At 37.6% G+C, this 25,751-nt stretch overlaps 1 protein-coding gene across 1 annotated transcript in view; it reads right to left on the reverse strand.

The window, feature by feature from the left end:
- Nos (Nitric oxide synthase) overlaps positions 1 to 25,751 on the reverse strand; it is a 560,518-nt gene that overhangs the window by 181,823 nt on the left and 352,944 nt on the right. Inside the window, exon 3 of the mRNA XM_081770724.1 lies at positions 6,870 to 7,032. Coding sequence (XP_081626850.1) covers positions 6,870 to 7,032 — 163 coding nt within the window. The remainder of the gene's footprint in view (positions 1 to 6,869; positions 7,033 to 25,751) is intronic.

A 25,751-nucleotide genomic window follows, 5' to 3' on the forward strand; every position in this document is an offset into this window, starting at 1 on the left:
AAAATAAATGTGAAAAACATGGATTTTTTAGGTAAATTCCACATTTGCTGGCAACCCTGAGCTACCAACTAATTTTAAGTGTGATATTCGTGTTCAGCGTCTCGAAATGTATAAAGATTGGCTACTTTCGTTTCTGTAAAAAATAAAAAGCAAGATTTGTTGACCATTGTAATGACCTAAATCACTCTTAATCACTATGTTTTAATGTTCTGTGTGCTAAATAATCAAAATTAACAACTGTAATTATTTTTAAACAAAATATTTTAGGGAATCTTACTGTCTGATAAACGTTGTGTATACTTTACATTAAGAATCATAATTACAAGAATAACAAAATTGGTACTAAATTCAGAGTCTATCAGATTCTTATTATGGGGTGCAAACAGAAAAAAACTATAGGCACGCTAGAAATCTTCTGAAAATTATGTAACATCGCAAAATTATAAATTTAAAGCCCTATGTGACAAACTCAGGCAATTATTGAATAAAATTAAATAAAACTAGCTGAACCTTTTCTCTCTCTACACAGCGCATTATTCACATATGAGCATGGATCTCCTTGTCATTCCTCACATCTGTACATGTCCCTTCACAGACATAAGCGAAAGACGTCTTGATAAAAAAAAAAAAAAAAAAAAAAAAAATCGGCAAGGTGTACCATAAAGGGGAGATTTTTTCGATTAATTTTTTCAATACCTCGCACCGTTGAAATTTTTCTACGTCCCACGTTTATGCCTTTTAGGCTAAAGGCGACGGTGATGATGAGAAATGAATGAAATGGTGGACTGAAGAAAGTAGGAGGAAACGGGAGAATCCCGAGAAAACACAGGAGCACGGTGTTTATCTACCACAAAGTCCACACGGCGCGAGCTGGGATCGAACCAGAGACCACAAGCACAGGAGGTGAACGCTCTACCACTGAGCCACCGCGCCCCCTATCTCGCACCGTTTGCAAGATTTGAGCCTACTTCCGGTTCGAGTTTCTAACTCATGTATGATCAGTGTTTCCTTTCTTCTTGCATGCAGTATGTAATCAGCAAATACATAAAACACACAATTAATTATAATCAGTGATATATGATGTTCATTGGGCAAGACACTCCAAACAATGATTCATCTTATACTTGAGTTATGGTTATCCTTTGTTTTTAATTATCAGTTGGGCATGAAACAAACGCCTGAGAGATATACTACTCTCGTATAGAATTTTGTGGTGTTGGAATGTATAACCCGTAGGATATGAAGGTTTATTTATTTTTTTTCTCAAATTTCAGCACCTTCAGTGTATCCCTAAAAGGTGTAATAAAGAAATAATGGTCATTAAAAAATATATATTCCATTAGAACTAAACAATCTACACAAGATTTGGAATCGATCAGCGAAAATGGCACGTTTCTAGCACTTGTGGTTTTCGAGATCTCATTGTCAAAAGGATTGGAGACAAATATATAAACTTAGCATTTTAATATCTAGATTAATGAGAAGAATCTAACGGAGTCAGGTCGTTACTATCTATTCCTGGGACAATAGGAAACTGCTTCTGGATATATTTTACCATTTTTGGACTGATATCTGTTGAAAAAAATTGACAAAGCCATTCTATAGACTTCCAATATTGATTGATTGTTCAGATAGATAAATAATTGTAAAAGAAAAGCTATTGCGTAGCTATGTAACGTACCCAAGTGGAAGAATAAAATTTGATGCATACCTAATTTGATGCAAACTAAATATTTCATTTCAGTTCATTTTTATTTATGTGTATAACTCAATGACTGAAATGCAATGCAGTTTAGCTTATACAAGTATATTTAACCTAACTGCAGAATTAATTCATGGACAGGCATAAGCTGAACAGTATAGAAAGTTGTTCCTGTTAATATCATGAGAAATTAGATTCATTACTGTACTATGATAAATTGCTTGTTTCCCAAATGCTTCAGGGACAGAAAAAAAAAAAAGAATCTTGTTATAACATTAGCTGACGGCGACATTTTGTGACAAGTCCAGAGGGTGCCAAAGGATAAATTCAAATTTTAATGGTCAGTAGCTGGAGGAAGCTAGTGCTCTGATGTTTCATTCTATCTATTTTATGTAAAACATGAAGAAAGTTTGCAAATGTGTTCGTGTTCAAAAGATGTCGCCTCTTATTTGACTTTATGGTGCAAGTAGTTTGTTTATTCATTACGGAATTTGGTTTACTAATCAATACTCCTTTATATATTTGCCCTGTATGTCATTATGCACATCCAAACTCCTTTATAAATTTACCCTGTCTATTCATGTGTCCGTCGAAACTCCTTTATATATTTATCCTGTGTGTCCATGTGTCCGTCCAAACTCTTTTATCTGTCCATATGTCCGTAAAAACTCTCTTATACATTTACTCTCTCTGTCCGTGTGCCCATCGGTTCGGGAGACACAAAACATCAAGAACTACTAGATTGATCACCATTAATTTTGTCCAGGATGTACTGGGTCAAAATTTAGAAATAGAGTTCTTTGATAGAGGTGATCCATCCACAGAAAGTGGAAATCAAACATTTCTGATTCTAACGTTGATTACTGTAGAGCAAAAACGGTACTAGATAGCGAGAAGTAGTTTTCTGCAAGCAATTAAGCTATATATATATATATATACAGGGTGTCCGAGAATTATCTATACAACTTTACGACGTTATATTGAAAGAAGTTAATGTGATATTTACATGCGGTTTTTTGCATTTAATACAGAAAGTATTAAAGTTTTATACCTGTTCAGCACACCTCTATGTGGGCACCATGTGTGATACAAAGCACATCCAGACGAAAATCAATTTCAGCCCATGTGCGCTGCAGCAAATCATCAGTTACTGTCTGAAAAGCAGCAAGGATACGCTGCTTTAGCTGTTCAAGGTTTGCTACCTTCGTAGCGAAGACGATGTCCTTAACCCCCCATAGGAAGGAGTCCAGTGGTGTCAGATCCGGCGACCGCGGAGGCCATGATATCGGACCGTCGCGACCAGTCCACCTATTGGGAAACACCTCATCCAGGTATTCTCGAACTTCTAAAGACTAGTGTGGCAGAGCTCCATCGTGTTGAAAAAACTTTAAGACTTTCTGCATTGAATACAATAAACCGCATGTAAATATCACATTAACTTCTTTAAATATAACGTCGTAAAGTTGTATAGATAATTCTCGGACACCCTGTATATATACTCCATCCGCACTGTAATCTCCTACTAAAACTGATCTACTATCACTTCCGGTTTCAATATTAATTGTCGGGGCATGGTAGCTCAGTGGTAGAGCTCTTATCTCTAATATGGAGTTCAAGGTTCGATCCCCGGCCAAAGAAGTTTGTGGCGGACAACATCGTATCCGTGGGTTTCTTCGGATTACTCCTATGTCCTCCCACATTGTCAGTCCACCGATCCTTTCATCATTATTCACTTGCCATAATCATCCATCTCCATTAGCTTAAGGACATAATCGTCAGACGTTAATCTGAAAACTCATTTCATTTATTTACGATTGAATAATGTATATGTATGTCAAAAGCACAACATGACGAGCTGCGGTGGCTCAGTGGTAGAGCATTCACCTCTGAGTTAGTGGGGTCCCTGGTTTGATTCCAAATGAACTTTGTGGTGGACAAATAAACTGTGTGCGTAGGTTTTTCAGGGTTCTCCCGTTTCCTCCATTTTTCATTCCACAATTTCATTCATCACCACCTCCTTTAGTCTAGCCGGCAAAAACGTGGGAAGTAAAACTGAAAGACATAACATGATTTGAACAATATGCATACAGCTGCTATTCAGTTATTGCTATTGCAGTTTGTTATTGCTATTCAGTTCAATGTGGGGACAAAAAATGAATGGGAAAACGGGAAAATCGGTTTAGTGCGCTTATTCACTGTACACTCAGAGACAAAAGTTCTTTTCGTTTGGTAAAATTTATTTTGGGAATAACAGTGGTATGGCTAGAACGTACAAAAATATATTCGTTTTAATTTACTAATTTACTGAAAACTGTACTTAAATTGTGCTTGCATTCTCAAATTATTTACAAAATTAATTTCGTCAAACTGAAAGAACTTTTGTCGCTGACTGTACGAAAGATGATTGAATTAAAGCTTGTATTGTATTGAATATATTGATTCTATCTTTAAAACTTAAACTTCCTCTATGCTTATCAACCATCCGATACATCCCCCTCCCTCACATTGTTGCGAAGTTTGAACGAAACCACTTTTAAACTACTGTTGACATTACTTGGGGAGGGTCAAATTATCTGTTTTAATGCAACAGTGGTGTCGTGTTAAGCGGGTGGAGAGTCTTCCAGGCATAATTCCACTTGACTGCCATCTGGGGATACACACAGCAATCTTTTTTCCCGTCGTTTTAAAATATTGAAGTTATAATTTAAAGCGACAGGTATTTCCCTGTATATGACACCCAATGGAGGCATAAGAGATTATCCTTTAAAAAAAAAACACACACACACACACACACACACACGAGAAGTAAAAACTAACAATCACGGCGATGCTGAAGTTGGGATTAGTTAAAATAAAATACAGGATATACGAAAAAAAACATGTGATTCAGAAAAAAAAATATTACGTTTCCCTCAAGGGTGCTTGTGGTAGGATTATTCTTAAGTGCAAGGATGAACAGAAAATTCAAATTTCATTTCTCATAAATGAATGAATTTCAACAAGAAAACATCAAAACTTTTATTCATAATACATATTAGTTTTACCGCTTTAAACCGAAAGTCTGATCGCTAGCATACCCAGAATAGTCGTTTCGAAGGAACAGATTGCCTCCTGAGTGGTGAAACGAGCAGGAGATCTTGGAAGTAAAATCTGGGAGAGACAGCCAGAACCCTGATTATAATAAGAATATCATGAGTTTACTATAAACTTTCAAAAATATATAGATAATAGCTTAAAATATTTTTGTTACTCAAAACACTGGGGGGAGGGGGGGGGGGGCAAGCTCCCGGTCTCGGATAAATCCGCCACTGGGAAGAAGGCTCTTAATGAAAAATTTTCAACAAATAATGCATGTTATAACAATTGCTTTTATATGATGACATGCAGTGTTTGAAATGGCCCAAGAAATGTAGAAGAACAGGCGCAATCCAGGGGCGTCATTTGGGGTTCCAAGGAGGTCAATTCCCCCACCCCACCCCACCCCTGAGTTGAACATTTACATACATTTTAGTCCATTACATAATAATATACCAACGAAAAGCCTGAAAATCTACTGACATCTCGGATTTTATCCCTCCCCCTAGCTAAAATCTGAAATGATGAAGCTGGCACAATCCCTATCTGTTTCTTTAGTTTATGTTTATACCAGAATATAAGTATATATAAGTTTGAACGTTCACAAAGTTCGCACAATTGAAAAGAAAACATAGTACTTAAATTGTAATTTTAAAAAATAGGAAAAAATAAATCTCCGCATTTCGATATCTTGGCACGTAAATGTTGTGTATAACGTGGCAGGGGTGCATCCACGGGAAGGGGATCCAAGGATCAGTACCCTCCCTCCCAAAACTTTCTAACTCAACATGCATACGTAAACTTTCTTACTAAAACTGTACTTGTTTAATGGAGAAATGATCGATGTAGCATGAAAATTTAATCTTACACTTCATCTGTACGCTTTCTCTTATAAAAACAATCTAGTTCTGTTATTTTTTTTTCCTGCAAATATAGTTGGAAGTATTTTACAATCACTTATCTTTCTTTCGGGTGCAGCATAATATCCGTTCAATACTATTAAGACGTAGTGGCTTGTTGTATTGGAACCCCCATTCACCTAAAGCTTGCACCGCTCCCAACAAAAATTTCTGGGAGGGTGCGCACCTGTAACGAACTTGAATGATGAAGGTACATGTTAGTATAAACCCTGCACCGACGTCAGTGTTTGTAAAGTCCGTTATTAACACGTTAAGTGCCGCGTGAGACACGTTGTTCTCACATCAAATATTTCCTTACGGCCACGTGGTGCCAGGTTGGTCTCACACAACTTCTTGTTAGCTTGTGTCCTGTGGTGACCCACTGATCTCCCTTTTTACATTAAAAGCTATTGCAGCGTATAGTAGTTGACGTGGTAGTACGAGAAACAGCCTTACCTGTGAAATTGTGAGTCAAACGTTCGGGCATAATCGGCTAAAATTTGAGTGGTGACATGTCGGTCTCACGTGGTCACTAAGCCTACTCCGGACCATGGTCTATCTGGTTCCACGTGAGACCAATGTGTCACCACAAGAATCAATATTACAAAGTACCGATACTACAGAATTACCTAAAATAAATAAGTTATTACTTAGAAAGAAACATAGAAACCAAAAATTAAGTAAACACATTTTGGCTATAGGAGATGTTCTTGTTGCAATATAGCTGGCACTTAACCTGTTAAACTAGTGTTGGGAGAGGAACATGTGGTCCTTTGCATCGCGCATCCAATTGAAATTAGAAGAAAAAGTAACCTTTGGAGGGGTGCAGTTGCCTCTTCCGCCCTTCCCCTTGATCTACCAATGGGTGTTGTCCTATACAACCTTGTTACTGACAAAGCTCTTAAATACTAAATATCAATCATTATCTTCTGAAATAATACACTAACTTTTTCTTTTTCGATTTTTCCTATCAAAATTATTAATTTTATCTTCATAACTTTTATTAACGCTTTCTCATTCTTTCTGTAACATCTACCCAGTAAAGTTTCTCCATTATTCTCCATACGCACATTCCCAATGTTTTAGTCGCTACAAAACAATGAAAACAATTTAAATTAAAGTACATTTTCTCACCAAAAATTCCTCTCTATGTTTTGGTTGTTAGAAATAGAAAGTTGTATATATTTTTTTACCTGCAGTTTGGACCATTGGATTCTACCGATACATCGAACCGAATTCCTCCATGCAAGTTTCGCCCCATACACCAATTCCGTTTCAGTCAGCTGATAGGTTCCCGTCGCAGCGACCTCTTTTTGGACCTGCTCCCATCGTGACAGATGGTTCGGAGTGTTGAGTCTGCAAGAAAAGTAAAACAAAAATAAAGCATCTTTTTTTAAAAAAAAGCATTTTTTTGTTATATTTCCCTTCTAAAAGACATAAATGAAAAAAAATGGAGTTAAGTTAGGTATATAGAGTGAAAGAAAAGTTACAGCAAGAAAAAAAAAACTAGTTGAGGTTTACTCTATTAGATCTCTTAACAGTTTCCCACAAAAAGGAATCTTTTTACACTTTTAACGTTTATATTGATCTGTATTGCGGTTCGCCTGTTTCTCCAACACCTGACAGGTTTCGTCAATACCCGAAGAATTGAAAGCCATTTTATAGCCTTCTAATATTGACGTTGCTTTTGACTCCATTTTAACCATGATGCATTGCAAATATCGAACATATTGTAATTTTGTCCATTATGGTATACGACATCTTTTTTGGGGTATTATGAACGCATATTACATTTTCATAATAACAAACAGTTAATTAAAGTTATTGTATTTGACAACACTTTATTTAAGAAGTTTGGTTTACCAAATTCTTTTATATATTCATCACATTTATCTCTGTTTCCGTACGTCCGTCCGTCTGAAGGAAAAATCTCAAGAAAAACTTGATGAATCACCATCAATTTCGTCCAATATGTACAGGGCCAACAGTGAAATGAAAAAGAAATGAAGTCCTTAAGTTTTACGTCCCACGATTATGCCGCTTAGGCAAAAAGAGATAGTGATGATAAGAAATGAAGGAAACTCTGAAATGAAGAAAGTGGGAGGAAACGGGAGAACCCCGAGAAAACTCACGCACACGGTTTTTGTCCACCACAAAGTTCACTTGGCGCGAGCTGGAATCGAACCAAGGACCCCATACATCAGAGATGGACGCTGTATCGCGGCCCCAGGATCAAAAGTAAGGTATTGAGCTCGATGAAGGAAATGACCGATTTAGTGAAAAGTGCTAAAAATTTTCCATTTTTGTATTTTAAGTATTCGTGTCAGTTTACGTCTTTTCAAACTCTTCTCGTCCGAAATCAGTGCCAGAATGCTAATAAAGTCGATTTCTCCAGAAATATTCAAATCCAAAAGTAAAAATAAAAATCAGTACGACATGAATAGAATATCCAATGTAATAAGTTTTTCATATCTTATTTTGCTCTGCAAATCGTTCCGTCGCAGAAATATTACTTCACGAAAAAGAGTTTGTTCTGTTTCACATGTGTATCATCTTAGAAGAATAGATTGGGTAATGATTCAAATCAAAAGTTTTAAATAATATTCTCATAAATACCGATACAAGTGAGAACGCGAGTGTATTTACAAGCGGTGATTACGATCACTAACAACTAACTCCAGAAAAGCGTGTGCCTTAAATGCAGTGCTGCGGTAGCCACCGAACGGAATTTTATTGTAAACGGAGGGTTTGTCACCAGTCATGCTGGTGTGTAGTACTGTGCATGATTTCATTTATATAGTCTATAAAACAATAGAAATATATATTTATTTTTTTTAAAAAAAAACTGAATAAAATTATTTGTTTAAAAGATTGCATATAAACATGTGAACAAAAATAAAAATTACAGCAAAATATATGCGTTACGTAACGAAGACGAAAATCTCTCCTCCCTATTGTCACATTTCGTAACACAAGACCGAACCCCCTCTCCATTTGGCGCGTTACGTAATATGTGGACGACCCCTTACATCTTTTCTCCGCACAGAGTCTATGCAGAACTAAATCTACAGTTTACAAAGGAATCTGTAACGCATTCAACTCTCTCTCTCTCCCAGGAATTACACCCAAGCCCTCATACACCAAAGGCACTTACGATAGCCACTATATAAGCACCAGAGAAGAGGACTAATTCCAAAGTTAGTTGAATTAAGGAATAGGAAAACCAGTCTAGAACGCTAGAATAAAAAGTGTTGTGCGTCAATATTCTTATCACGTAATATAAAATTGAACGAGTGCTGTGTGGCTGGAATAGGTTTATACTCGTAGCATTAGTAGTTCGGAAAGCTTAAGAAAGCACATGTTGCCTCAACTTGTTATCAGGAAATTATCCCTCTAAGTTGTTGACGAAGAGGCTTTTTTCAAATATATCTCCAAGTATTTAGCCATACTACGCCATTGACTACATTTATTTTAGTTTAACATTTAAATTTTGTGGATCTACCAGAAACTTCAGTAATACAGAGGTTGATTTATTTTATATTGAGCCGAAGTCAATGTGCAACTGTACTGTGCCTGTTCAACCCATAGTCGTGAGATCGCAATATGGCAACCAACAATATCTCGTTAATCACGCAGTAAATTAATGTAGTCGAGCGTAGTCTGATCCCGCCGAAACTGAACAGATTCTGAGAAGGGTTCAATGCAGTCCTTTCCGACGCAAAGTTCACTTTGTTGCGCATCGCAGAAATGTATAAAGTGAGTAATTTTCATATAGGTCGTGCAAATATGAATCGGATTATATGGGAATATGCGACACAGAATCCTGGACCCACCAAATCGATGCAAGTAGCGAGAATACGGCCTTCCGTGATGAGCAGCCTCCCGCCTATTTTACGTGTAGTTCAGCATATGGTAACCTTAAAATCTCCTTCACAGCGTGCAATGACCAGCAAACACCGCATATCGCAGGCGACAACCAAGTGCTCCACTCAAGGGATTTACGCCTTGGGGTCGTTTTCAAGAGTAGTGCTGTCGAAATCGGTTTTTGAAAAAATCGAAAACCGGTTTTTGAAAAAAGTGAAATTTCATAAAAGCGAAATGTCGGTTTTGAAAACCGCCTTTTCGGTTTCGGTTTCGAAAACCATTTTTGCGGTTTCGGTTTTGAAAACCGCTTTTTCGGTTTCGGTTTTGAAAACCGTTTTTTCGGTTTCGGTTTTGAAAACCGCACTTTCGGTTTTCAGAAAACCGGTTTTCTCAAAAACCGAAAACCGCAAGTGTCACAAAAATTCGACAGCACTGGTCAAGAGTAGTGATAGTATGCACGCTCAGAAACCGTGCGATGTGGCTGAACGAATAAGGAACTGCAGGAATTCTATCGCCTTATGGAACAGGAAACTGGAATTTCGATAATTCCCTTGTCTGACATTCCTGTCAAAGTTCGAGTTGATGAGTTGATTTTGAGTTTAACGTCAGTTCAGCAGAGAGAGTTTGAGTTCAGCGGAGAGGCTATATGAGACGAGACTTACTGATTAACGCGAAACCCAAACCACATGAGCACCCGCCTGGAATCGAACCCGGGTCTCCCACGGACAATGCGCGTACGCTAACCGCTTAGCCATGAAGGAGCTCTATCTATCAAAGATCGGGATTAGGGATGGCCACATTTTTTTTCAAAAATACTTTTTCGAAAACGAAAAACGAAAAATTTTTCGAAAAAGGAAAACCGAAAAATTCTTCGAAAAACTAAAAACGAAAATCGAAAAACGAAATTTTTTTCGAAAAAGCGAAAAACGAAAAGACGAAGAATGAACTTTCCGAAAATCGAAAAACATATTTTTCGAAAAAGGCCATCCCTAGTCGGGATGCCAGCTCAATGGATTGTTTTCCTTTCGGAGTCCTCGAGCAGCGCCTGTCCCATCGTCGAGTCTGCATCGTCTCCGATCTGTGGAAAGCCTGTAAAGATGAGTGAGATGCAATACCCATAGTCCTACTGCAATGTAGTTTCCTGCAACAGAAACTCAGATGCCGGGCAATAGTCAGTAGAGATAACCTGCAGATTTATCATAATCAATGGTGAAATCACCGTATTTCTTAAGAAAGTGGCACATTCAAATTCGGCTCAATATAAATAAATCAACCACTCTACAAGTGGGAAGAATATTATTTAAAAAAAGAAGTTAGGCCAACCTGTGCTTGAAGAGATTATCCTCATGTTTGTCAACAGAATTGAAAACGAGTTGGAGAAGTTATAAAGTTCAAATGATAGGATTTGAACGAAGAACTTCCCAATTGCAATGCAAAAAATATTAGTCATACATCTATACACATTCATTATAAAACTAATTTCTAGGGCGTTCATATCTTTCATTATAACAAAAAATTAATAAGCTTGTAAGTTCAGCGTATGACTTGCAACGCAGTAGAAATTGACGCGTGAACTGCATCTTAGAATAGAATACTAAGGGAAAAAAAGACCTTCTCCTTCCTTAAGTGACAGCTAATCGTTAAACGTTGAAAGGCGTGATAACAATATTACCAGACAGCACAAAACACCGTTGCGTCAAATACTTCGTCCCCTACCCGCTCCTCCTCATACTCTGTGCGAAAGTGTCATTTTTGACGTGGAGGACAGAATACATGCTTCCCCCTCCCCCTCTACATGCAAGCATCCTTATTCGGTCGTCTCTCTTCCAAAGATTTCCGAAGCCACTTCTCACAACATAATTCAATAGGAACATTGTTCACCTACTTTCATTAATTCTTCATTTAAAGTCCCTTATCTCGAAAACGACTCAAAGGAAAGCGAAACTTCTTGTATAAGTTAAGTCTGTAAGTTCATATTTTTTGAACAGGTACAGGAAATCATTTGACAAAAAGTTTTATTTTGTCCACAATTCCCTTTACCAAAGTTTTTCACTAGCTTTACTGTTGCCCCAATTTAGTCCACTCAATGAATGCTCAAATAAAGGGGGATAAAGAACATGGTCGGGAACAGAAATTTTGACTTCAGGGCTATTTCGAAAACGGTCCATCGTAGCGGAAACGTTATATATTCAAAATGAAAGCTGACAAAATTTCCTACAAGATTATATTTATCCCTTTTCCCTATTCCCAACAATTTTCCAGATATCCACCTGCGAAATTTGCAAATTTTTGAAATAAACTTTTTCCCCTTCACGTTTTTTAACAAAGTTTGACTTCTAGCACCTGAGTCCTTAATTTTACAGCAAAGTCCTCGGGAAAGAAATTGTAAGTTGAAATTTTCTTTAAAACGAATAATTACTTAATTTTTACGAGGGCATGCTGATAATTTTTTGCCTCCTACTTTTTTTATTTCTTCAGGTATCTTCAGAAATCGTCGAATGAGGGCAGCAGTGTGACTGGTGGTCTGTGACCGTGAGGTGTACTAACTTTAAGGCCACTGTGAAGGTATTCTGGGAAGCTACAAGTGTAAACATGATAGCGTGTTTGAATATACGGTTAAAACAGTAGACAATGATAAGTTTCTCACAGCGAAGGATGTTCCACCTATTGGCGTTCATCGTCGAATGGTGCAAGCGTATGATGTAACATGTGTTGATGTGAGTACAGTGAGCCATTACCCATCACTTGTTATCAATATTGCTACAATCTATATACGGCCGCGACACCCCATCCCATTTGATTTTCTTCATTACATAGCAAATAACTTCCGAAATGTCATTATCATGGCCGATATGAACATTCATAGTCGAGGCGACCGAGAGAAACAACACTTCTTTGACTATGTAACTCGAAATTTGAATTTACATGTACATCGTTTACCTAGTCATTCACGACCAATTAGTCAAACAACACCCGATGTAGTGATAACGTCTCTTAATCTAGTCAGTGACTGCACTATACAAATTCTTGACACTATAGGCAGCGATCATGCACCAATTAAGCTATCGTTGACTAGGGGCCGTTGCCCACAGTCTAAAACCGAATACCGTACTGTCAAGCGATATGATCGAGCAAACTGGAGCACATATAGGCAGAATATTGACAGAGATATTACGGATATTGCTGCACCAAGTAGCGAACACGAATTATATAATACTCTCACTCATCTTACTGGCACCTTAACAACAAACGCACGCGTAAGTATTCCTGAAGACAAAATATGCGCGTACAAACCAAAATTGCCACCTCAATATCTTGCACTTGTACAGCGCTCACGTCAACACATTAGAGAATATCACCGAACCGGTAATGTGGAAGAGCTCCTTTACCACAGGCAATGGCAAAGAGCAGTTAGGTGCCAGCTCTTATTGCCTTATTGCATACAAACGGAAGCACTGGATTAGTACTTGCAACAAACTGCGAGACGAAGTACATCCAACCCGATACTGGAAGAAATTTCACCAACTAACGGGAAAAAGTACAATAAATACGTATCCGCTTCAACTTAATGGTGTACACTTCACACTGAAATCGATAAGGCAAATGCTTTCGCTGACCAATTACAGACAGTCTTTACTCCATCAGAATCTCCTTGTCGTGATGAGCGGATTGATCTCTCCACCATCTGTTCTCTACAGCCTTCTACATCACATCACATTGATCACAATCATCCTCTTACAAGGCCTATTACACCGACTGAATTTCATTCAGCTCTTAGTAGAAAACGAAACACAGCACCAGGCATGGACGGAATTTCTTATAGGATGATAAAAGAATCACCGGTCTCTTTTATCACTTTGTTAATTTCCGTTTATAATTTCATCCTTTCAACTGGTTATTACCCGTTACAGTGGAAGGTTTCCAAAGTATGTATGTTCCATAAACCAAATAAGCCCATACATGATGTCAGTTCATATCGGCCGATTCAGTTGACTTCCGTATTTAGTAAACTATTCGAAAAGATTCTAGTAAATAGACTTCATGCACATCTTAAGGCATATGATCTATTACCAATACACCAAGCAGGTTTTCGACCTAACTTTTCTATCAGTGATCAACTGCTTCGTTTAACTACAGTCATCACAAATCAGTACAATAAGGGACTTCCATCCTGTCTAGTCCTCATGGACTTAAAAAAGGCATTCGATAAAGTGTGGCATTATGGCTTACTACGTAAACTACAGTCACTCCGCTTGCCCACTTGTTACCTTCGACTCATATATTCCTTTATAAGTAACCGTATCGCATATGTTTCAATAGGAAATGTACTATCAAAGCCCATTTTCCCACATACAGGTGTACCACAAGGTTCCGCCCTTAGTCCATTATTGTATATATTATACGCTTCCGACATGCCGAGCCCACCGCCTAATGTGTACATCTTTCAATATGCAGACGATACTGCCTTTTTATCACTTGGGAAAACAATCCTTCAGGTCAGCAGAAACCTGCAAATAACCTTAAACAACTTTCTTAATTGGTGCAATAAATGGAAATTAACTGTTAACACTGCGAAAACACAAGCCCTTGTTTTCCTCCGTTCAAAACGACGCAGTAAAGTACACAGAAATCCTGGAAATCTTCGTGTGTCAGTAGATGGTCATTTCCTTAGACCAGCAGTTTCTGCAACATACTTAGGAGTGGTCTTTGATTCGAAACTCTCTTGGAAACCTCACTTCCAAAAACTTGCGTTGCAAGCAAAGCGCAGATTAAATCTCCTCCGTCGTCTCACTGGCACAACTTGGGGGCTAAATGCAAAGTTACTACTCAATACCTATAAAGTATTTTTACGGCCTATATTAACATTTGGTAACATTGCCTGGTGCCATGCCTCACCTACGCTATACGAAAAGCTTGCAATTCTCGAACGCCATGTTATTCGCCTTGCATATCGTATTAAATTACCATATCCAAATTACCTCACGTATGAACACATTGATTTTCCCAACATCATTGATCATCTCTCTACTCTTAGGGCACGATATATACAGTCTCGCATCACTCATTCTCATCCCTTATATCTCGATACATTAAGAGTTGATGCCCTTACCGACGCACCGTACAGATTTCTACACTCGCCACTCAACATTCTAACAACGATATATATTCAAACATCGAATCTGGACGCAGCTGAAAGAGATATCTTTGCCATTTATATGATTCACGAACATTTACCTCACATTCTACCATCTTAGCACTTGTTTTTCATTCATAATTAACATTGGGCTTTCATCCTGTCTACATCAGTCTCGAGTCGCCCCGAGACAGAAGATATAACCCTCATGTGTTTAAACTAACTTACCCATTGTGATTGTGGCGTGAATGCACTTCATTTCATCTATTCATATACACATTAGATTTATTTACACTTTTAAATGTATTATTTTTCATATCCAGCACCTTAGTACCTTGAATGTATTTCTTGCACTTATGTTTTCTCAGTATTCTTATTCTTATTCTTATTATTATTCTTGTTATTATTATTATTATTGTTATTATGTACATTTTCTCATCAAGATTAATGTATTTATATTTTGTGCTAAGTATTAATCTACTCATAGTCGCACTTAGACCAACTACAATAGTTTAAATTCAATTAACTTGTCTTAACATCTGTGCCAAAGAGAGGGCGTAACCCTCTACTGGCTGGGAGAGCTAGATCTCTTCCTCAAAATGAATGCTCAAAAATGATGAATAAAGATACATATTTTATACCTTTACTCCCTCACCTAAAAAAAAAAATACAGTGAGCCGTTGGCCCGAAAGATAAAGAAAGCAGATCCGGGCACCTCATCACTGAAAGATAAACCCATAAAAGAAGACCAGTGAGTGTGACAGATGATAATCACAAACAACGTGCTGATGAATTGACTCGTTAGAATCGAAGAATCACACAGCAGGAACTGTCCAAATACCCTTGGAATCTCACGTGAAAGGATAGCATACAGTATTCAATATTCAACCCTTTTAAATTATGGCTTTTTTGAAGTATTTTGTAGACTTTCACTCAATCATCTATTGCGTCAAGACTATTTATCGTAGGATTATGGTTCATACCCCGTTTTGTTTCTAGTAAAGCAGTGTTTCCAACTGCGTCCGTAAAATTTCCCAAAAGTGTACCAAATGTGGGAAATTTCCGCTCAAATTGGGAAAAAGTGATTTTCTTTTTTAAAAATTCCTTTTTTTATCGGGAATATCTCCCCTTTGGTATAGGGTACGATCATGCGAATGCTACTAAAAAATTTTGCTTTATGGTGAGGAGAATGAGATACAAAGAGTGGCCCTGGGATGAATAGTTTTGATGCTACAGCCGATTTACATATTTTCCCTTGATAATACATTTTTAATGAATTTCTATACTATCATCATCATCATCATCAAGACTGTTCATTGTGGGAACATGAATTGTACCTTGTTTTCTTTGCCATGAACCAGTCTTTCAAACGGTACCATTCGCATGTCTCTAGCATGTACCATACTGGAGAAAATTCGCAAAAAAGGGAATTTTTTGTCAAAAATCCCTTTTTCCCCTATCTTGGTCCCCTCTGGCCGGCCCCTATTTCAACCCACACAGCCCCAAAAAAATCTCAAACATACTAAATACTATGTGTAATAACTGAGCGAAGTTTCAATGTTATATTTTGAAAAATAAGAGAGGAAAAAAATATTGCCCATGTGCAAACAGTACTAGCTTTCCCCTATGTGAGCAATGGATAACCCATTTTTATATAAAAATTTCCTGACTCATCCCTAATTATCGTAGAGACATGATTGATACACCGTTTTGTTTGGCCAAAACCAGTCTTTTAAACGGTACCATTCGCATGTCTCTAGCATGTACCATAGTGGAGAAAATTCGCGAAAAAGGGACATTTTTATTAAAAAAAATCCCTTTCCCCCCGATTTTGGGCTCTCTGGCCGACCCATGTGTCAAACCACAGAACCTAAAAAATCTCAAATATACTACATACTATGTGTAATAACTGTACGAATTTTCAATGTTATATTTTGAAAAATAACAGAGGAAAAAATATTGCCCCATGTGCAAAATGGGTTATCCATTTTCTCACATAGGAAAAGCTGGTACTGTTTGCACATGTACAGTAATTTGCAATTTGCTTCGGAGCTCTAGGAGATACCCAACACAAGCCTCTAGTTTGCTTCGGAACTCTAGGCTTTCCTTCCTTCTGCTTAGCTTGCTTCGGACCTCTAGGAGATACCCAACCCAAGCCTCTAGTTTGCTTCGGAACCCTAGCTTTCCTTCCTTTTGCTTAGCTTGCTTCGGAGCTCTAGGAAATAACCAACCCAAGCCTCTAGTTTGCTTCGGAACTCTAGGGTTTCCTTCCTTCTGCTTAGCTTGCTTCGGATCTCTGTTTGAATTCGTAACCTCAGTCATTTAAGTTGATTCGGAGTTCTGTGGCTTTCTAAACCCCCTCTCTGCTTGCTTTGGAGCATTGGGGATTCCTAATCTACTCCACCTAGCTTTCTGTGTAGCTCTGTGCAGATCCTGTTCTAGGTTGCTCAGGCCTTGAATTACCTTCCTCTACATTGTATTAGAGAAATTACATTATTGTACTGTTCCTGTAAAATACTGTTTATAGAAGACTTTATAATAAGATCGGTAGTGGGAGTCGATTCCGGACTATAATTTACTCTACGAAGCTTTTCGTACTCCTGCGCAAACAGAATTTTACAATATTTACTATGTCCGTGTTTCCGAACAGAAGACACAAGATGTCAAGAACTATGTGGTGGCAAGAATGGAGGGTCAAAAGTTTGGAATCGGGTTTCTTGATCCCTCCAGTTGATCCTAAGATATGAGCAATTACAAATCAGTTCCTCATGTATTCCGATTGGACTAATTTTGGAGATCATCCTTGCTTGATAGACTACGTGCAGTGCAACTGAGATTAGTGGGTTAGTATAATGCTCAGGATGGAAAATGCTCTAATCTATCCGTAGAATATAAGGCTAAAATGAAACTAAATGGCTTTCTAATCGAGAAATCCAAAGATTTACTAAATATGTTCTATTTTTAATTATTCATTGCTTTCTTACTAAAGTTTTTTTCTTTTCGGTGAGGAATAAATGGTGAGGAGAAATATAAAAATTCAAACTTAAATTTTCACATTTCGTACACTTTAAGAAACCAAACTCTGTGCTCTGCGACAGTGATACTTGTTTTATAAATATTCTGCGCATTTATATACGTACAAGCTCTAGATTTGTGTAATAAAACTCTTGGGGGAAACAGTTTGGCAAATTCTTAAATCGAATAGAGCGGGATGCTAAAAACAGATCTTCCAATAATGAAATTAGAGCCGCGTGGCCATTCACTTAACGAGGTCAGTAAACTTTCTTTAAGCCTGCTATGTCATGTGCTGTATGGTCTTTATGCTCAGTTCTCCTTTAAATTTCACTAATATGCTTATTACTTCTATTCTAAAAATACGAAGAGAATGACCATTGATTTTTAAAGAAAGAAGAAGAAGATTTACATCTTAATTTGTTCATTTCACAAAAATCATTTATAACAATGCCTCTTTTTTCCTAGAATCAGCTTCGTAAGGTGGGTGTACATCTAAAACTCAATCTGCCCCTTATTATTAAGTTTACAGTGAAGAACAGCAATTTGAAAATGTGTTCTTAGAATAACAGTATAACTCAAATTATTCGAATTCCAGTAACCTGGATCGCCAAATATTCGGGTTGATATCAAGAAATGAAACAAGAAACCGTGTCACTGCGTGCATTACATGAATAAGTTTAGTTTGTCACAGTAAATACAGTCAGTTGTTACACAACGTAAAAATTGAACTTTGATTATTTGCACTTTCCCTGATCTTACAGTCACAATTCACAAACTTTAGTAAAAATTTATGATTATATTAAAAGAATATATTATGATGGCGGTTCGAATCGTCACTTAGCACACTCGATACTAACCGTATATTCCAGAACCTAACAAAACAGAAATAGAAATCTCTATTTAATACATTAAAGAAACACAAACCTCCGGGTGCAGACGAAATTCTGGCTGACTTAATTTTATCTGGACGGAGAAAATTGTGGAACAAAATACACAAACTCATTTTCCTTATCTGGAACAAGGAGGAATTGCCACAAGAGTAGAAAGAATCAATCATTGATCCAATTCACAAGAAAATCAACAAAATTGATTGTAATAATTATTGAGGCATTTCTCTTCTGTTAACATCCTGTAAATTCTCTTAAACATTCTATTAGCAAGATTTACATAACCCATAAGCAGATGAAATTAACGGAGATTATCAGTTCTTTCAAAACATCGCGGTTTTAATTGAAATGGATTTCAACTATCGATACAGGTATGTACAATATCCCAGTACATCAATTATTTATTGATTTTAGAAAGGTCTAAGATTCAGTTAGGAGGAAAACATTGTACAACATTTTTACAGAATTTGGGATATTGTAAAAGTTAGTTAGATTATTTAAGATATGTTTAAATGAATCCCAACGTAAGGTCCGAGTAGGGAAATTCTTGTTCATGAGCTTTCACATCCAGAATGGCCTGAAAGAAGGAGATGCGTTGTCACCATTATTATTCAACTTTGTTCTGGAGTACGCTGTAAGGAAAATCAAAGACAGCAATCAGGTCATAGAGTTGAATTATATTTACCAGGTTATGGCGTATGCTCAGGGATAAAAGTGAATCTGAAAAGGTGGGGGCACGGTAGGTAGCGGCATCACTTCACGCCGTTCCTCCTGCCTATCTTCGCCCATTGTAATGTTTTAGGAACTGGGGGGACGCCGTACATATTTTTTCGAGGTGGGGGACGGCGTCCCCCCGCGTTCCCTCACACTTTTACCCTTGCGTATGCTGATGACGTAAATATAATAGGGGATGATAGGAAGACAATAGAAATAAATACAGAAATAGTCGGGATCGTAATACTGGAAATTATGGATACGTTAGAATACCAAATAATACTTTCCCTGATCTTCCACTAACAATTCACAAACTTTAGTAAATATGTATGATTATTTGAAAATATATTATGATGGCAGTTCTAATCGACAGCATCAAAAGGTGAGTGGTTTATCAATGAACCACCATGTACTCCGATTTATATTTCATGAATTGGTGCACAACATGTGATTGTTTCCTTGTCTCAGAATAAAAAGAAATAAATAAAATTGTAGGACATTGACCTTAGATTGAAGGATCCTAAATTTGATTCTCAGATGGGTCTTAATGTGTTTATAAGCAAGGTACCTACGCCAACTAATCTAAACCATGTTTACATTCATTTGCTTGTCTCGTGAACTTCCGAACAAAACAAATATATATATTCATACTGTATTTGTAACAGAAAATAGTGTTATTAATAAGACACATACTACCATGATTTTAATAGTGTCATATTTTTGTGTTGTTATTGCAAACTGGATGTTGTTAGTGAAACGAGTAGCTTTGCAACACAACATTCGCTCGCTGAAAGCTTGCTATCTCAGCGGAGGCTTGGCAACAGCGCGCTGCGGATTCACTGGTTGACGCTTCGCGCTAGTTCGGCTGACGCGAACTATAGAAATCTTTGTACGAGCACTTCACACCACATACATTTATTGGAGAATAAGGTTCGAGACCTGTTGTTACACAACCAATTATTAGCTAGGGATAGTGCTCTCAAACGGGTCGGGTCAGCTCGGGTCGGGTTGTCGGGTCAGGATACTCGGGTTGGGTTGTCGGGTCGGGTCAATCAGGTCAGCTCGGGTCGGGTTGTCGGGTCGTGTCAATCGGGTCAGCTCGCGCCGGGTTGTTGGGTCGGATCAGTCGGGTCGGGTCAGTCAATTCGGGTCACGGGTCGGGTCGGGTCGGGTCGGTCTTCAACCCGACCCGACCCGTTGAGAGCACTAGCTAGGGAAGAAGCAGAACCAGGTGACGCAAAGAAACGACCGTTCATGTGCAACTATGAGGTCCCAAGTAGGGGACGAGGTCAAGATGTACAGAAATAACAGGCTGACTTCACATAAAATAAATCCTAACGCTCGTGTGCACCAACTAAGTTCAACTGTTGAACGAGGGTCATAACCAAGCTCGGTAAAAATGTATGTTGCACCAACAACGTTCAGGGTTAAGTCTCGGTCAAATGGTGCATAAACTTGGTTTTAGCTTGAACGGCCAAATTTGGGGGTTTAAACTTCGTTGATCGAAGTCAGTCTGATTACATTCAATAATGTATTTTTCCACTAATGAAATTACAATACATTGCTCGTGTTCGGATTTTTTTTTTATTTTTTTTTATTTTTATTTTTATTTTTTTTTTTTTTATTTTTTTTTTTTTTTTTTTTTTTTTTTTGCTCGTGGTTTCATTGTTCTTGCCATCACAATTACGATCACTGAAATTAGACTACTTACAAATATATGCACACAATCTCGCAAGTCGAAAAGACCTATACGCGGTATGCTTTCTTCATTTATTACTTTGTTAAACGAAGATTAGAGATAAAAGACGACAACTAATCAGAGTCGATTTTACAAATTGACCGAAGTTTACTTAAACGAGATATACTGAACTTCAACTTTCAATGGTGCAACAAAAGTGCTGGAACCATGTTTAAACTTGAAAGTTAAATGTTGAACGCGTTTGAGTGAACGCTAGTTGAAACTTCGTTGGTGCACATGGCTGTAAGAAAAAGAAAGGCCACATTCTAACAATTGATCTTAGTTTCCGAATAGAGAGCTACCAAATTTGAGAAGAATCCGACGACGTACAGAATAAGGTTACTGCAGGCATAAGACTCTCTCTCTCGCTTCACTTCTACCCAGAGTCATCCCGCTTTCTATCATATTATTGCCATCAGCAGCGTAACGGAAAAATGTCGCCCCCCGCAGGATTATTTTTGGGCCTCCCTTCCCATGCCCATTAACTTCCCACTATAATATGTTCCTGTGCAAGACAATAGTTCAAAAATCATAATTAACATAATGACCATGGAATATAATTAAATTACAATTAAAATTAATGCTCATCAAAAAAAGCAAACGAACTGCTGAATGTAGAAGTCAATTTGAAGCGGTGTAATGTTCTAGCATTTTTTTCCTGCAAATATTTATATTATATTACGTACGTCTATTCCTCTTCTTTTTATAAGTTTAACGTCCCACGGTTATGCCGGTTAGGCTAAAGGAGACGGTGATTATGAAAAATGCATGAAATGGTGGAATGAAGAAAGTGGAGGAAACGGGAGAACCCCGAGAAAACCCACGCGCACGGTGTTTGTCCACCACAAAGTTCACACGGAGCGAGCTGGGATCGAACCAGGGACCCCAAGCACCGGAGGTGAACGCTCTACTACTGAGCCACCGCGATCCCTATTCCTCTTCTTATCTCACATTCAGTACTTAAAATACTGAGACTGCTCAACCGTTCTTGAGACATGGAACTGCGTAAATAGTTCTTTATCAGTTTTAATTTTGAAAAAGATCTCTCCGCTGCAGAAACATTCATTGGTAAGCCCAGAAATAACAAAATAGCTCTACAGACACCGGGAATGCTAGAAGACAAAGTATAGTTATCTATTAATAGGAGATATGCTAGTTTCCGAATTGTTTTCAACTTTATTTCATTGTGTAATACCAATTTGAAATTGCAACAATGTAAGTTATAAAGGTTCTGAACTTAATACAGTAATAGAGATAAGTATTACTTTTGTAAATATTTTTGCACCAAAAAAAAAGAAATCTCAGCATATTGTACAGTCGGCAGCAAAATTATTTTTCCTAAATCCTCGAGAGCTAAGATGATTTTTAAATTAATATTACTAGAATGGATAAACTTTCATCAGCACATTTTTCCTTTTCTAAAGTAAATAATATTATTCAGGGAAATTGATATTCCGTATTCAGCTCACTTTTTTGTTGGTTATATTTTTTGACATTTTCTTCGTGGTGGGCCCCCAAACTCTGCGGGTCCCCTCGCACTGCAGGTCCTGCGGGCTCCTCAGTTACGCCACTGATTGTCATATTTGTAACAATTTACTAGTTCTTAGAATAAAGTGAAAGTAACCTAGGAATCTTTATCGAAAGCATGATGTTGCCCGCCACAAGCCACGGACCAATTTTGGAACCACTAACTTTTCGCATGCGGTAGAGATCTGTGAGGAGGAAAAATGTTACTAAAATGTTTCTAAAAGTAATTAATCAATTCAGATTCAGGGGATATTTGCTAATTTTGAGCAAAAGTATATCCTCATTAATATTTGAATTGTTTGAATAAATCAAGAAAAGAAAAATATCTCTGGCACTGTAGCACGTGAGGGACTGTGGCTTCGTAATGCTTGATTAACAAGTTGACTCTGTCAATTTTGTTTTCTAATCTTTACAACGATTTTTTTAGCGTATCAAAATTCCAGTAGCCTCTTAATTAGCTCACGATATTGGACCGGTACTGAGAATAATATGTCTCCAATAGAGAATCGACCTCAGAAGAACTCACACCACAGTTCGAATCCTAACTATTCGGATATACAGAAGTATACGACTATAATTTTTCTTTTCTTAGAACCGACACTGGTATTTTGCTTGAAGCAGGCTCTACGGATTCCATACATTTTACCACGAAAAAAAAAAAAATAGAAGTCCTGTCATTGTATTTATTCGATGCGAAGGTAACATTCCATTATTGTTATAGTATCTATATCTATATCTATCTATCTATCTATCTATCTATCTATCTATATATATATATATATATATATATATATATATATATATATATATATATATATATATATATATATATATATATATATACATTATGGCGCTAAATTGCTAAATTCGTTGTACAAAAGCAGAGGAGTGATTCCTAAGAGTAAAACAAACCAAAAAGTTCGTTTAAATAGGGCGAAAACTCCATCGTTTACGTGTTATATAGGCTGTCGAAAACATGAAAAAATGAATTATAAAGGTCCATAGCTCCAAAACTATGGGACCTACTGTAGTCAGCTCAAGACTTCACTTAAGAACTAGTATGTGCTCTATCCAAAAATACATGTTTTAGAATCCTAAGGTACTCAAGCAACAATTTTTATGGAAGTAGCTCAATATGAGCTATGATATCATATGCCCGTAGTCAAACTCCCTCTATAAAAATTGTTGTGGAAGCACCTCAGGATTCTGAAACACACATTTTTGGATAGGGCACATACTAGTTCCTAAGTGAAGTCTTGACCCGACCAAGGTAGGTCCCATAGTTTTGGAGCTATGAACCTGTAAAATTCATTTTTTGTTTGTTTTACTCTCAGGAATCACTCCTCTGCTTTTGTACAACGAATTTAGCGCCATACGTATATTAAATATTCACTTTCATATAATATTTAAATGAAAGTGAATATTTGACTTCGTACATCTTGAGCCACCCGACCGATCTACATCAAATTTTCAACACAGATGAAGTTCGGGCCTGGGATGGATTCTATTATTTCACTTTGACGGTGCAACTTAGGGGAGGGAGAGGGCCGTGAAATATGAAAAATGATCTTAAATGACCGATATTAACTTCATCTAATTTGACTTTGGAACTATCATTTAAATAATTAATAGTTTTCTGACTAGAGTATAAACTTACTTATTAAAATAAAACTAAGTTGTAAACAGTTTCAATAACTTAATGTTATCTTCATAAGACGTGAACTCTGATGAAGATAACATTAAGTTATTGAAACTGTTCCTACTTATTTCAATTTTACTGTAATAAATAAGTATATACTCTTGTCAGAAAAGTATTAATTATTTATGACCGATGTTAGTGCCGAATCCATAGTTTTCGGTGTCGCTGAGATGAACAGTGACACTTCCAATGCCGATTAAATATAAATTCAGTCCCACAACTTGGGGAACGGGAAGAGAGAGTTGTTTAAAAATGATCGAAAATTACTGATACTAATGTCGAATTCATAGTTTTAGGGCTCGCTAAGACGAACACTGACATTTCCGGTACCGTTTAAATTCGATGAAATGAAATGATATATTTTAGTTTCACGTCCCACGATTATGCCTGCTAGGCTAAGAGAAATGGTGATGGTGAGTAATGAATGAAATGGTGGAATGAAGAAAGTGGGAGGAAAATCCCGAAAAAACCCACGCACACGGTGTTTGTTCACCATAAAGCTCACTTGGCGCGAGATGGGATCGAACCAAGGACTACATGCACGAGAGGCAAACATTTTACCACGGCTCCCGTTTAAATAAAAAAATGAGCCCTTTATTTCCAAAATGAAAGGTATTCTTGGCGTGCGAAGAACGGGTATTCTGCTAGCAATTTTGATAATCTAAAAAAAAAAGAAAAAAAACTTTCAAGCTGATTGGTTAATTGGCGTTTAGCGTCCCTTTTCAACACCGAGGCTATATGAGACGTGGATCCACAGATTAAAGTAGAATCCGAACCGCAGTAATGCGTTCAAATGTCAACGCACTTTAACGGAGAATCGAACCCCTGACTGCATGCACCAAAGACATGCGCGCCACCCACTTGTTTCTTTTTAAAAATTCGCCTCTAACGGTGATGATGAAAATGAATGAAATTGCGGAGTGAGGAAAGTGGGAGGAAATTGGAGAACTGCGAGAAAACCCGCTCACACAGTGTTTGTCCACTACAAACCTTACTTCCGCGAGCTGGGATTGAACCAAGAACTGCATGCACCAGAGGTGAACGCTGTACCACTGAGCCGCCGTAGCCCCTTGAAAATGGATATATTTCAGTTTAACGTCCCTCGATTATGTCCTTTCTAAAACTAATGAAGACGAATGATTAAGGCAAGTGAATAATGGTGGAAGAATTAGTGGAATGGGAAAGTGGGAGGAAACAGGAATAATCCGAGAAAACCCCACGGACACAATGTTGTCCAGCACAAACTTGCTGACCCGGGATAGCACCAGAGACCCCACGCACCAAAGGTAAGAGCTCTACCACTGAACCACGTTCCCACACCTCTCAGCATTAGACCAGTGGAGAAGCCATAGATCTTTTGTGCATTTTATGGTAGTTTTCTATTTAAAAGTTGAAACATCATTGCATTTCTTGCATTGTTCAATGGCATGGGCGGCGATTCGGGGGGCAAAGGGGGCAGTTGCACCCCCCCCCCCCACTTTTTCGAAGTGACCAATT

The sequence above is a fragment of the Thermobia domestica genome, chromosome 9 (genome assembly GCF_964235325.1).
Source record: "Thermobia domestica chromosome 9, izTheDome1.hap1.1, whole genome shotgun sequence".
In the NCBI taxonomy this organism is placed as follows: domain Eukaryota; kingdom Metazoa; phylum Arthropoda; class Insecta; order Zygentoma; family Lepismatidae; genus Thermobia; species Thermobia domestica.